The 13,578-nt window shown below is 42.8% G+C and overlaps 1 protein-coding gene across 1 annotated transcript in view; it reads right to left on the bottom strand.

The window, feature by feature from the left end:
- The window catches only part of SRP72 (signal recognition particle 72), a 95,296-nt gene that overhangs the window by 65,838 nt on the left and 15,880 nt on the right, over window positions 1–13,578 (bottom strand). The window contains exons 4-5 of the mRNA XM_030194510.1: window positions 13,094–13,237; window positions 1,806–1,917 (exon numbers count right to left, since the gene is read on the bottom strand). Of these exons, the coding sequence (XP_030050370.1) occupies window positions 1,806–1,917; window positions 13,094–13,237 (256 nt within the window). The remainder of the gene's footprint in view (window positions 1–1,805; window positions 1,918–13,093; window positions 13,238–13,578) is intronic.

The following is a 13,578-nucleotide window of genomic DNA, read 5'->3' as shown; positions in this document are numbered from 1 at the left end:
GTTGAATGGCTCTAACCCTAAAACATTGTAGTTTCTTTAAATGAATGGTAGGCATCTCATCTAAGTGATGTCATTGAGTCTGAGTATTTAAACTCGGCGTTCTAACACGGTTGGATGATGTCAATGTGATTTAGAGGGAGTTTCCCCATTTGGTAAGCAGCTGAAATATCTAATAAGTATAAAAAAAAATAATTGAAAAACATATCATTTCTTGTCTTTCATACGTTCTTAATTCATGTTTTCTTATTATGAGATAGATTAATAGGTAGTGTTTGTATTTGGTTCATTTATTAGTTATTTCCTCCTTATGAAGATTTTTGGAACTCGGCTTGGGTTGAAGAAACTCAACACTGGGGTATTGAAGCTTCTTTGAATTTTTTGCTTTGGTTGGCTAAAGATTCTGAACTGAGAATGGACCAGTACCGCTTAAGCTGATTAATTTTACATCTGCAGCGTTCCAATGAAAGATCTCAGATTCTGCAGATAAGTACTGCACAGTGATCCAGGCAGTTGTTTTGTTTGGATTTACTTTTTACCTTATTTTTGTTTGTATATTCATTCATTAATTTGAGTTATTTCAGCACGTTTATTGTTGCTAATATTAAACAATTCAGGAGCAGAAAAGTATATCATGGACATATAAGCTATAAGTAGAACGCTTTATATTAATTTGGTATAGTAGCTATATAAGGTCTGCACTCATGAGAATGGAAGCGGTGCAATGATGGTTCTCTACTCAAGCCAGTCACTATTCTTATGACCGACGTGTGAACTGAGCATTTCTTAAATATTAATATTATATTATTTAGTTTTTGGTCAATTTTAGCATAATTCATATCATTTGATTTGTTTCATTCACTGTTTATAATACCCAATGATTAGTTGAGACAACTGTATGTGTCATATTCTAGACTGGACTGAAGGAGTCTGTGCATATTACTGCCGCTATTTTGGAGCACATTATGCACACCAAACATCAGTCCACAGTTCTAAATCCTCTTGGAGGATAAACGGAAACTCCTTGGAGATTTTCTGGATAAACCTGAGAATATAATATTCTACTACTAAGGAGATGGGTCAGAAAAGACCTATAGATTGTTCTTTTGACTCTAAGTCCTGTTCCAACTCTCTTCTGAGTCAACACATCTATTTGGTGCTTCTCTGATGGTATATGAGGAAGAACTTAGCAAAGCTAGAGAAATGGTCTGGAATTTGGCAGCTAAGATTTAATGCTAGAATAAATTCAGGGTCATGCATTTGGGCTGCAAAAACCCGAGAGAACGGTACAGTTTAAGAGGTGAAGAATTTTTGTGCACGAAAGAGGAGCGAGACTTGGGTGTGATCATATGTGATGATTTATGGTGGCCAAACAGGTAGAAAAGACAGCGGCAAAAGCTAAGATGCATTCAGCACATCAGTAACACAGATTTGTAAAAGGAGCCCTAAATTTGCTATAAGTGACAACATTCTAACAATGAAGCATACACTAATTAGGTGTGAAAAAAATAATCTCCTTGTGACAATACTGCAAAAGAAAGACAGAAAAAAAAAAAAAAAAAAGAAGAGTAGGGTTGTGACAGGCAGAAATCAGTTAGGAATTTACAATCTGCATTAGCTAACAATTCCCCAATCAGTGGCAGACAATTAGTGAATCTGTACTCTGTGCACAGCACTGACCTTCAGCCCATCATCAATGTTCCCGACACAAAATTTGTTACAGGACCGGAAAAACCATCTTGACATGCAGGAGTTAAGTAAAAGGCAGACTACTCATCAGACACTGCTGGTCCATGCCATTCCTTTACCTTCTGCTTGCTGTAGTTTCTTCATAGCCTCACTCAGCTTGCCCTGTCCAATCAGCGTACATGCCGCATTGTAACACAGCTCATATGTGAAGTCCTGCAGACCCAAGTCCTCCTGCCATGGAGACAAACAGTTTCAATGCTTTAGAAAAGGGTATGAACTGGACAGGGCGTATGCTCTCTAGAAGAACTAGAGAGAACCCTTTGAGATCACAGAGGTAACATAAGGGTTAAACCTTGGTAGGGAGGAGTAGCCTAATGGTTAGTGCAGCGGGCTTTCAGCCTGGCAACCTGGGTTTGATTCCCACTACAGCTCTTTGTGACCTGGGGCAAATCACTTAACCCGCCATTGCCTCAGGTACAAAAAAAACTTAGATTGTGATCCCTCTAGGGACAGAGAAAGTACCTGCACATAACGTGTACAGCGCTGCGTATGTCTAGCAGTGCTATAGAAATGATTAGCAGTAGCAGTAAAAACATTGGATGCACTCAACACCTGGGGCAAGAAAGCATACTGAGGAGAGAAGCACATCATCTGCACACAGACACTCGTTAAAATCTATATGGGCTGGCCCAACAGTAATGCAGTATGGTGCAATACTACTACTACTACTATTTCTTATCATTTCTATAGTGCTACTAGACATACAAAGCACTGTACAAATTATATGCATGTACGTTCTCTATACCTAGTGGCCTCTCAATTTAAGTTCTGTACCTGGGACAATGGAGAGTTAAGCGACTTACCCGGTGTCACAAGAAGCTGCAGTGGGAATCGAACCTGGTTCCCCAGGTTCTCAGTTCCTAGCTCTTTCTGCATCTCAGGCAGTTTGAGGCTGGAGAAGACACAAGGTCAGCATTAACAGCCCCCAGAAGGGAGACCCTGTCCTAGCCACTTCTCAGCAAACCTCTAAGCAAAAGCACTTCCCATGTAACGGTTAAGCTACAGTGGAATACAAATAGAAATAAAGGGAAGAAACATTCTAACTTTAATTCAAACCTTGGTGAAGTTTCTATGGAAAAATTCCCAAATTTGTATCCCTCCTACACCTTCCGCAAAGAAAGTGGCCCCCAAGTCAGAAAACAAATGTTACCTGACCAATATTAAGCCAGTGGCGGTCAGTATTTATTTTTTTTTTTCATAGCAACATTGTGAATTTATTTAATTAAATCTATATATTTCTTCTGCTTGTGGGCCTGATGCAGAAACTCCTTGGTAGCCAGGACTCCAAAAATACTGCAGCACACTATAACCACTACCAGGTTAAAAATCACAGCAGCAATCTGCAGCTCACTGGTAAACGTCATGTTTCATGTAAGTACCCAAACTGTGATTGCCTCAGGAACTGACAAGAAGGGCAAAACCTAGTTTAAATCTTTTTATTGAAGTTTCAGTAGTCGGGTATAAAAACAAGCATCCAATATGAACCAAACAGAAAGATAATCATCATCTGCATGTACCATTAAACTAAAGGTTTAATTCAAAAATTCCACCCCACTTCCCAACAATACCATCCAATCCTCCCCCCCCCCCCCCCCACACACACACATTTTCTCCCTTTCTTTCCCACTGATCACCCTTATCATCCCTTCCCTCCCCAAACAAACACCTAACTGTGATAATATGCTGACCGCTTGCCAGCTAAATTAGCCCCGGATACTCAGTGCTGGGCCATGTCCAGGCACCAGAACTGAATATCCAGGGCCAATTCACAGAGCTCTGGCCGCCAGAGCTTATGCGGGTCCTAGCTGAATATTGGTCAGAACCCCATCCTGATCTTCCCTCCCACCCACCCCTGAAGATACATGAAAGTAAGCTTAGCCCCCCTCCCCCCCCCCCAAGGCCTACCATGCAGAATCTCTGGTGGTCCAGTGCTAAATGGGTAGAAGCTATGCCCATGTCCAAAGTGGCAACAAAACTGCTGCTGGAACCACTAGCAGCAGCCACTTTGTTGCCACCTTGGACAAGGGCAGGAGTGAGTAGACATTGCTGCCGCCCATTTAGCATGCACCAGCACGGATTCTGAAACGTAGTCTGGAGCTCTCAGGCCTACCTTCCTGCATCTTTCGTGGGTGGGTGAAAAAAGGGGTGGGCAGCTGAAGCCACTATCCAGAAGTTAACTGGACATCAGCCAATATTCAGACCAGTGCCCAGTTACCTTCACCACAAACTTAGGACAGCCTTTTTTCCATCTTAACTTTACGCGGGTTCCTAGCTGGTTAGAGGGCTGAATATCACCTCTAACTGGCTAGGTGGCTGCTCCACCCAACCTCCTCTCCTGGCTGTTAAAAGGCAATATTCAGTGGCACTTAAGTACTGCTGAATATTGCTGCATAACCCCAGACTACAGAATGACACGGGGACAAAGTTCATTCCTATTCCTCCACCCCTACAAACAGTACAAAACCTAATGTCATACCCTCTCACCTTTATTGTTCGCTTTAACAATAGAGCCTTTGGCCAGAATTATCAGAGAACACACAGGCATTAGAGGAGTGGTTAGGGGTACACGTGAACATAAGATAATGCTTTTTGCGGATGATATTCTATTGACTATCACTGACCCAGTCCGCTCATTGCAGAAATTGATGCCAGTAATTGCACAATATGGGAGAATGTCAGGATTTAAGATCAATATGGCAAAATCTGAGATATTAAATCTATCAGTAGGCCAGAGAGAAATTCAAGAGATACAGCAAAGATACCCATTTATATGGGCACAAAATTCTATCAAGTATTTGGGTATCCAGATAACAGGGAAAATTGACCAGCTTTATCAAACAAACTATCCCTCTAAGGTTAAAGAACTATTTTTGGAACTAGATAGATGGGAAGCTATGACAATATCATGGTCGGGTAGAATCAATGCAATAAAAATGATCATACTGCCCAAGCTACTGTATATGTTTACGGCCCTCCCGATACCTATACCACACACCTTCTTTCAGCGATTAAATAGGAAAATATTTGCATATATTTGGAAAAGGAAACCTCCGCGGGTACGTAGGAGGGCAATGCACCATCCATCAACGTCAGGGGGGATGGGAGTCCCTGATTTCTACCTATATTATCAGGCAGCCCAGTTGAAAATCTTGGCCGAATGGCAGCCCGGTAACAATAAAAAATGGCTCCACTGGGAAAGAGCATGGATGGGCACGAAGTTTTTAGGTAATATATTGTGGGGACCAAAGCAACAGATACTGGCAGCAAGTCGCAGTCTGCCAGTGGGAATGGCCCACCTACTTACTACATGGCTTCAAATCAGAAATAAAGTGTTTCCTGAACGACAATACTTTCTGCAAACGGCTATAAGTGAAGCTCCTGGCTTCCCTCTGGGGAAGGAAGAAAAAGCTTACCAGCTGTGGGCCAGAAAAGGTCTATATAAGCTGGGGCAATTATGGGAGGAGAATACGGTAAAAGATTTTGAGATAGTAAAAGAAGAATATGATCTGTCTGACAGGGATCTTGTATATTATCACTGTGTAAGGAACTACATTCAGAGGAAAGCTAGAGATGAATTAGAACTAACTGAGACGGGTTTAGAACGGGCGTTAAGAGAGGGGGGAGGGAAGGGATGTATAACTAGACTTTACAAAGCTCTTTTACTCTTGTCCTCCCCGTTAACATTCTATACAGACAGATGGGAGAAAGCTATGAAAAAAAACTTCTCCATAAAATGGTGGGCGGACAGTTTTAGATTCTTATTGCACACGTCAATTACTCAACAGGTGATTGAAAATGGATATAAGATATTATTCTGGTGGTACTATACACCAGTACGCCTACATAAGATATACCCGAAGATGTCTAAGAATTGCTGGCGTAATTGTGGAGGCCAGGGAACTTTCCTACACATCTGGTGGGAGTGCCCCAAGATCTGTACATACTGGGAGCAGATAATTAAAGTAGTTAATGACTTGGGCACAGGGGGATATACGCGACAAATAGAATATTGCCTGCTACATGCCCGCCCCAAAAAAACAAAGGTACAGGAACATAAACTAGCAATTATAATATTTGCTGCGGCTAAGATGCAACTGGCGAGAGCTTGGAGATCACTGGAGGCCCCCCTCCTGCGGAGAGTGGGGTATAAAGTAGAATATATATATCAAATGACAAAATTGACTGCAATGAAAAAGGGCTCACTGGGGATGTTCCAAAAAGTATGGAGCCCATACGAAGAGAAAAGAGAGAGAATCTGGTTACCAAGCTGAGGGGAATTTCAGGGGAGGGAGGGAAGGGAGATGGGAATTAGGGAATAGATGTGATAAGGGTTATCTATAGTATTTGAATGTTAAAATAAATGTTACAATGAGGTTGTTTGTTAACCCTGAGGAGACAATATGTGCAATGATGTTTCCAGTGGAATGTAAAAATAACAAAACTTTTAATAAAATATGTTATAAAAAAAAAAAAAAATTACTTTCTGTTACTCTTGTAATAACATTTTATCTGTGATATTTCTGCGCCAATTGTTTTTCAGTACTTTGCTTGCAATAAAGAATTGTTTCTTTAAAAAAAAAAAAAAAACCTAATGTCATACAATAAGCGAGCGATTGTCTTTTATTGAAAAATAAGAACTGGTGTAATATGGAAGGCATTTGTTATCATTCCCATGGATGATAAAAGCTGTAGTTTTGTCACATGCAAGAGGGAATGGAGTATGAGTTTATGGAAATGGGACAAACCTTGTCCAGGTGTCATTCTGTACCCTGGACAAGCAATTTAAATGGCCACAAATCATTTTGAATATCGGGCCCCTATATGTCTATATTACCCCGCCCCACCCCCACACCAAGTAACCTAGATCCATATTGTTAGGCTGTGCTAGGTTAACCATTCAAAGGTGACGGGGTGCACAGCAATACCAGCATAAAGGTACAGGAATGCTAGGACACATTTCAAGGACAGATGGGAAACCACATCACTGTGAATATGGAGCTACTAAAAACAACGTGAAGGGGCTGAAGGCTTCTGAAAAGCAGTACATTAACCTTTCAGCCTCCTCATATTCTCAGGAAAGATCTCTTTCCGGTCTAGCTTTATTAGAATACTTAGAAAGGCCAGAAACAATAATTGATTGTTAAACATTTAAAGAGTATCCTTGCATTGGAGCTAATCAAGAACTCTCCAACCCGTGCACCTACCAGACAGAATCCTATGAAACCTATGGTGGAAAAATTAGTTAATTATCTGATAATTTTCTTTCCTTTAGCCTCAAAGGATCAATCCACCAGAAGGTGGAGACAGTGAACTCTTGAGTAGTGCCTCATAAGCTCCTGAAATTAGCAACCAAGCCAGTGAAAAAGCATGACTTCCAGAGAAAAAAAAACTCCAGCCTCTAGATAGAAAAAGGACTATGAAATAAAGGGCAAAACTTATGCCTTTGTATTGTTCTGGTTCCGTTATTTCTAACACCTGAAATTACATAGAACCGGGAAAAACCAAAAACATCACAGAAGGGCGGACTCTAGACTGATCCTTTGGGACTAAAGGAAAATCAGGTAGTTAACTAATTTTTCATTCCATTACGTCCCAAAGATCAGTCCAGACAAATGGGATGTATAAATGCAATCCTTAAGAGGGGAGGGGCTGGGATATGCGAGAACTGTGGCCCCGATGGATGCATCTACTCGAGCAGACACATCCAAACGATAATGCTTATCAAAAGAATGAGAAGACCAAGCCACTGACAGATTTCTGCTAAAACAATTGCCCTAGACTGCCAAAGAAGTTGCCAAAGACCTGGTAGAATGAGCCTTGACATGCATGGGAGAAGATCTACCATTCAGAATGTAAGTTGAAGAAATAGCCTCCTTAAGCCATTGAGCCACTGTCGATTTGGAGGCCGGCAAACCCTTCTGGGGTCCTGCAAAGTGGACAAAGATGACCAGACTGCCTGAAATTGTTGGTAGTGGTTAGATAGCACATAAGGACGGCTTCACATCCAACAATCACAGGGAAGCGCATTCTGAATAACAGACCTCCCTGGAAAAAGAAGGAAGAAACACAGTCTGACGGACATGAAAAGGAGATACAATTTTCTGCATAAAGGACAGAACTGTCCGTAGAGAAACTTCCGAGTCAGAAAAGCAGAGAAAGGGATCCCTGCAAGAGAACTTGAATCTCCGAAACTCTCCATGCCGACAAAATGGCAACTAAAAATACTGTCTTTTAAGATCTTTGATAGTTGCCGAACGAAGGGGCTGAAAGGGGACTGACTGAAGAGCCTTAAGAACCACTTGAATACTCCACCAAGGACAAATATTGTGGACAGGGGGACGCAGATGAGTGACTCCATTGAGGAATTGCACTATATCAAGGTAGGCAGCCAATGACGCATTCTATATCTTGCCTCTATGACACGCCAACGCTGCCATCTGAACCTTGAGCAAATTGAGAGCCAAGTCTTTTTTGAATCCCTCCTGAAGGGAGGATAAAATTTGAGACAAGGAAGCACGAAATGGAGAAACACCATTCTGTGCAGACCAGCTCTCAAAAGTTCTCCATACTTTAGCATCAGAAGAAGAAGTGGACCGCTTTCGGGCTTGCAGCAAGGTAGTAACATCATCATCATCATCATACACATAACCCTTCTTCCTCAAATACGCCCTCTCAAGAGCCAAGCCATAAGACCAAAGCGGGAGGGATCCTCCATAAGTACTGGACCTTCGAGCAATAAGCTCACCTGTGGACGAACAGTCAACTGAGGAGCAATCTGAATGATTAGGTCCGTATACCAAGATTGTCTGGGCCAGTCTGGAGCTACAAGAACAACCTTCCCAGGATGATGCACAATCCTGTGCAACGTCCTCCCCACGAGAGGCCACGAAGGAAACACATAAAGGAGGCCGTCCAATGGCCAAAGCTGTACCAGTGCAACCATTCCTAGGGAGTCTCCACCTGAAGTGGCTGTAGAATCTGTGTTCTTGCGTATTGAGTCTGGATGCCATGAGGTCCAGAACTAGAAGGCTTCACTGCATGGAAATGAGGCAAAATGTAGTCTTTGACAGTTGCCATTCCCCCGAGTCCAGAGACACTCTGCTGAGGAAATACGCTTGCGAGTTCAGGGAATCCACTATGTGAGACTCAAATCATAATGTTCAGTTCTGTCCACTGAAAAGGAAGATGTGCCTCCTGGGCTACAGATACACTCTTTGTTCCTCCTCATCCATGGATGTAAGACAGCTGTAACATTGTCCAAGAGCAAGAACACTAGCCTCCTGCAAAGAAGAGGCACAAAGGCTAGTAGAGCTTTCCAGACAGCTCAAAGTTCCAATCTATTGATGGACTAGGAAGCCTGTACTCTCAACCAGCGGCCCTGTGCAAAGAGGTGGAGATAATGGGCTCCCCATCCAAAGAGGCTGGCCTCAAAGGTGAGAACACACCAACTGGGAGTCTGTAAGGGCAACCCCTCAGGGAGAAGCCATCAAGTCAGACTCCCATCTGGCTTGAGGCGTCCACGGCACCAGCTGGATGTAAGTCCCCGAGACCAGAAACCACTGTCTTAACAGGGACCACTGTAAGGGCCACATGTGGAACTTCGCCCAAGGCAGAACATCCAAAGTTGCCACCATAGAACCTGAGCATAATCCCACACCCATGGGCAGGGAAGAGAGAGAAGCCTGAGAATTTGCTGTTTGAGTCGACGATGCTGAGACAGGAAAACCTTCCCCGCCTGAGTATCGAAGCACACTCCCAGAAACTCCAGGGTCTGGGTGGGGATGAGATGACTCTTGTTGTAATTCACCACTCAAACCAGCGCAGAAATGAGGAGACAGGACTGCCTGTGTACTGCGAAGGCTCTCTTGATAAAAAGGCAACCAAATTAGCCAATCGTCCAGGTAAGGATGTACCTGAATCCCTTCCTGACGAAGAAAGGCTGCAACAGTGGCGAGGCCAAAAGGCATGGTCTTGAACTGAAAATGATCTCCAAAGATCGCAAACCGGAGAAATTTCCTGTGAGAAGGCCAAATTGGGATATAAAAATAAGCCTCCTTGAGGTCCAGTGAGATAAGAAACTCACCTGGCTGGACTGAGGCTATGACAGAATGAAGAGTCTCCATATGGAAGTGCAGCACTCAGAGACTTGTTCACCCCTCTGAGATCCAGAACATGGCGAAAAGAGTCTTCCTTCTTTGGAACAACAAAATAGATGGAATATCGACCAGTGCCCCTCTCTGCTGGAGAAACAGGCTGAATGGCCCCCAGTCACCTTAAAGAGGCTAAGGTAGTTAGACCTGCCTGATTCTTTGCAGAGCTGCCACAAGGGGACAGCATGACAAGATCTGTAAGTGGCTTTGAAAATTCTAGCTTGTTGCCACGGAGAATAATATTGAGGACCCACTGGTCTGCAGTACCTGTGGTCCACTCCTTGTGAAAGCGGGAAAGACACCCACTTATGTCTACATACAAGGAGTGAATCTCAACTCCGTCACCTCGAGGTCTGCGAAGAGGGAGAGTTTCTTGAGGAAGGGCTTCTTGCCTCCTCAAAAGGAAGACTGAATCTGAGGAAAGCAAGGTTTTTGAGCAGAAGCACTAGCCTTCCCTGGTCTATACCTACATGCTTCTCGAAAATGAGACTTAGATGCCCGGAGATGAGGCTTAGGCTTGTCCTCAGGTAGCTGCTGGACCTTGGAATCTCCCAGGTCTTTTAACAATCATTTCCAAATCTGCACCAAAGAGTAGTTTTCCCTGAAAGGGCAACTTTCCAGACAAGATCCGATGCCACACCAGTGGCCCAATGCCTCAGCCATAGCCAGCGTTGCGCCAAAACGGCTATTATGTTATACTTAATTTCCTACTTTACATAACAAAATTCTGTGTTAGCTATTACTATGTAAGCCACATTGAGCCTGCTTTTAGTGGGAAAGTGCGGGATACAAATATAATTTTTATTTATTTTTATTACATTTGTACCCCGCGCTTTCCCACTCATGGCAGGCTCAATGCGGCGAGCAATGGAGGGTTAAGTGACTTGCCCAGAGTCACAAGGAGCTGCCTGTGCCGGGAATCGAACTCAGTTCCAAGTCCACCACCCTAACCACTAGGCCACTCCTCCACTCTTAGATGATGCTCGAAGAATATCATAAAGAGTGTCTGACAAATAAGACAACCCCGCCTGTTGGGTCTGGAGACAAGTCCAACGTGGACAATAGTTGAATCCATGATAAAGAAGTCCTGGCTACAAAAGAAGAAATTGCTGCCTGAGAATTTAACACAGCTAGTTGAAAGGCAAGCTTCAAGGAAGTCTCAAGCTTGTGGACATACATATTCTTTAATGCAGTGCTGCCTTCAACAGGGATAGTGTTACGTTTAGTAACTTCCGTAATAAGGGCATCCATCTTAGGCAGAGCAAACTGCTCTAAATCAGATGGCAGAAGGGGATATAATTTGGACATAGCACGAGTCACCCGGAGGTTAGAATCAGGGGTCTCCCACTCAGCTGCAACAAGCACTTGCATAGCCTCATGAATATGGAAAGATACAGGAGGTCTCTTAGTACCTGACATAAGAGATTGAGCAGGACCAGAGAATCGAGAAGCAGGGGAAGAAATGTTTAAAGCCTCCATAGATTTTGTGATCAACAGAGGCAACTCCGCTCTCAAAAACAGCCTAGCTACAGTAGGATCATTACCCCCATCTGCCTCTGAAATGTCCAAGTCGGGGCCATCAGCAGAATTAGGATAGTCAGAATACAAAGATAAAACCTCCTCCGAGCCCTGAGGAGGAACATTCTCCAAATTCTGTGAAACGGAAAGTTTTTGTTTCTTAGAAAGTTGCTCCTCAAAAGCAATGTGAGGGGAAGAAGGAGAGGAAGCTTGAGACGACTTTAATAAAAAGGCCTGATATAATAAAAGAACAAATTCAGGCAAAAAATGGCAGGATAGAGACTTCTACCCCAGCAAAACCAGCATCCCAGGAAAAGGTAACAGGCGAAGAACCAGCTGACAAAATGGTCGCTGAAGCTGTGTGGAGCACAGGAGACGTTGGCGCCGAGCACACCAAAACCGTCATCGGAGCGGGGTCGGATTGAACTCCCGGAGACAGGGTACCGATGGCCAAAGTAGGCAAAAGTGGCATGTCCACAGAAGTAAAGCAAAGCATGCAGGAACTAGTGGCTGAGAGTTTACCTGCACGGCACGCACAGGACTTAATAGGCTGGCATAGAGAATAATAAATACACTCACAGAAAGCAGCCAATCTCATGACCTCCAAGTTACTGAAGCCTCACAATCTTCCCACAAGCGCTCTCAAAAAGAACTGCCTCTATCTTTAAAAAAAAAAAAAAGGAAAAAAAAAGGACAGATAAAGGAGGTAGAAAGTGGAAACGGGAGAGCAGGGAGGGATCTAGACCACTAGGTTTACATCTGAGGCACAGGATATTCTCAAACCCAAACTCAACTGAACCTGCAACCAGGGCAGAAGGTCATTATAGTGCACAGAAGTCACTATAGTGCACAGAAAAGTCACTATAGTGCACAGGAGCTGCTATCCTGCCTGCTGGAGATAGAGAATACTGGCTTTGTTGCTAAGTGAAGGAGCTTATGAGACAACTCATCATTACACAGGCACCCAGTGTCCTCATGTTGAGAAGTGTAGAGCTAGTAGAAAAGGTCTTTACAGGGCAGGATTCAATACAGGAAGAACTGACTGAAAGAGAGAATACATTTTGGAGGGTATTTCTTGAGATAGATAGTGCACCTGTATTAGAGTACTATATTGAGAGGCTAAGATTATTTTATGATTTTAGTTGTTCTAATAGATATTTGTGGATGAGTGATTTCTGGTTGGGTGTGTCTTTTCTCTATCTTGATTTGTAGTTCATTTCTTTTACTGTTCACCGCCTTGACCTTTGTTGAATAAATGCGGTATATCAAATAAAGACAAACATTAAAAAAACTTCTTACACAAAGACATGCTGGCAGAACACATTAAGACAGAACATTCCTGTTGCCCAATATACATAATTCAATTCAGAAACAAAAACACATGAAACAAGAAAATAATAAGACAACTAATAAAATACAAATAAAGTAGATCCTAACTACAAAACATAATTAAAGCACCAGTCCAAAGGGATAAGAGGCATATTTTACTTCAGCAGCTAAGACTGGAAGAAGCAGGCTTTTTAATCTTTAAACAAATAGCAGCCTGACTTTGTTAATCCAAAACTAAGGAAATATCTTATTAAAGTTGATGGCTGAGCTCAGTATTTCCTTGAGCATCTTTTAGTAGAGAAGGGATTACATTTCTAAACCAATTAAGCATTCTCTAGGGGCAAGCTTACCGACAGTACTCCTTCCCAAGTGCTCAATGCTGCCACTACTGCAGACAGGTTGGTTTTCCTCTCTTCTTCATAATCATCCTGGGAGTTACGAATGAGATCCCGGTACACAGCCAGGCATTCATCATAGCGCTCCAACCTGTACAACTAACAACCAAATGCAACACCGTGTCAATGACCTGAAGAATAACCCCCCTACAAACACACTGTACTTCCAGCCTTGAAATCTTAAGAATTGTAGTTTATTTTTATCAACAATCAAGATTGTGTGACAGAGTTTGAAAAGGGGCTTTCCATGTCATGTTTACTCAGCAACCTGTCGACACCAGAGCAGAACCAGACAGGGATAGAGGTTTGGGGTTTACGATATTCTGATTAATTTATGAGCCAATGTTACTAGCACTAAATATTAACTAGCAGAAGGTAACAAGTTACCATTAACCAGAAGATTACAGGTTACTCATCTGTGGGTTTTGCACATATCAAAG

Source organism: Microcaecilia unicolor, chromosome 2 (assembly GCF_901765095.1).
Source record: "Microcaecilia unicolor chromosome 2, aMicUni1.1, whole genome shotgun sequence".
Lineage (NCBI taxonomy): Eukaryota > Metazoa > Chordata > Amphibia > Gymnophiona > Siphonopidae > Microcaecilia > Microcaecilia unicolor.
The sequence above is the reverse complement of the archived record's forward strand: the minus strand, read 5'-3'. Positions and strand labels throughout refer to the sequence as shown.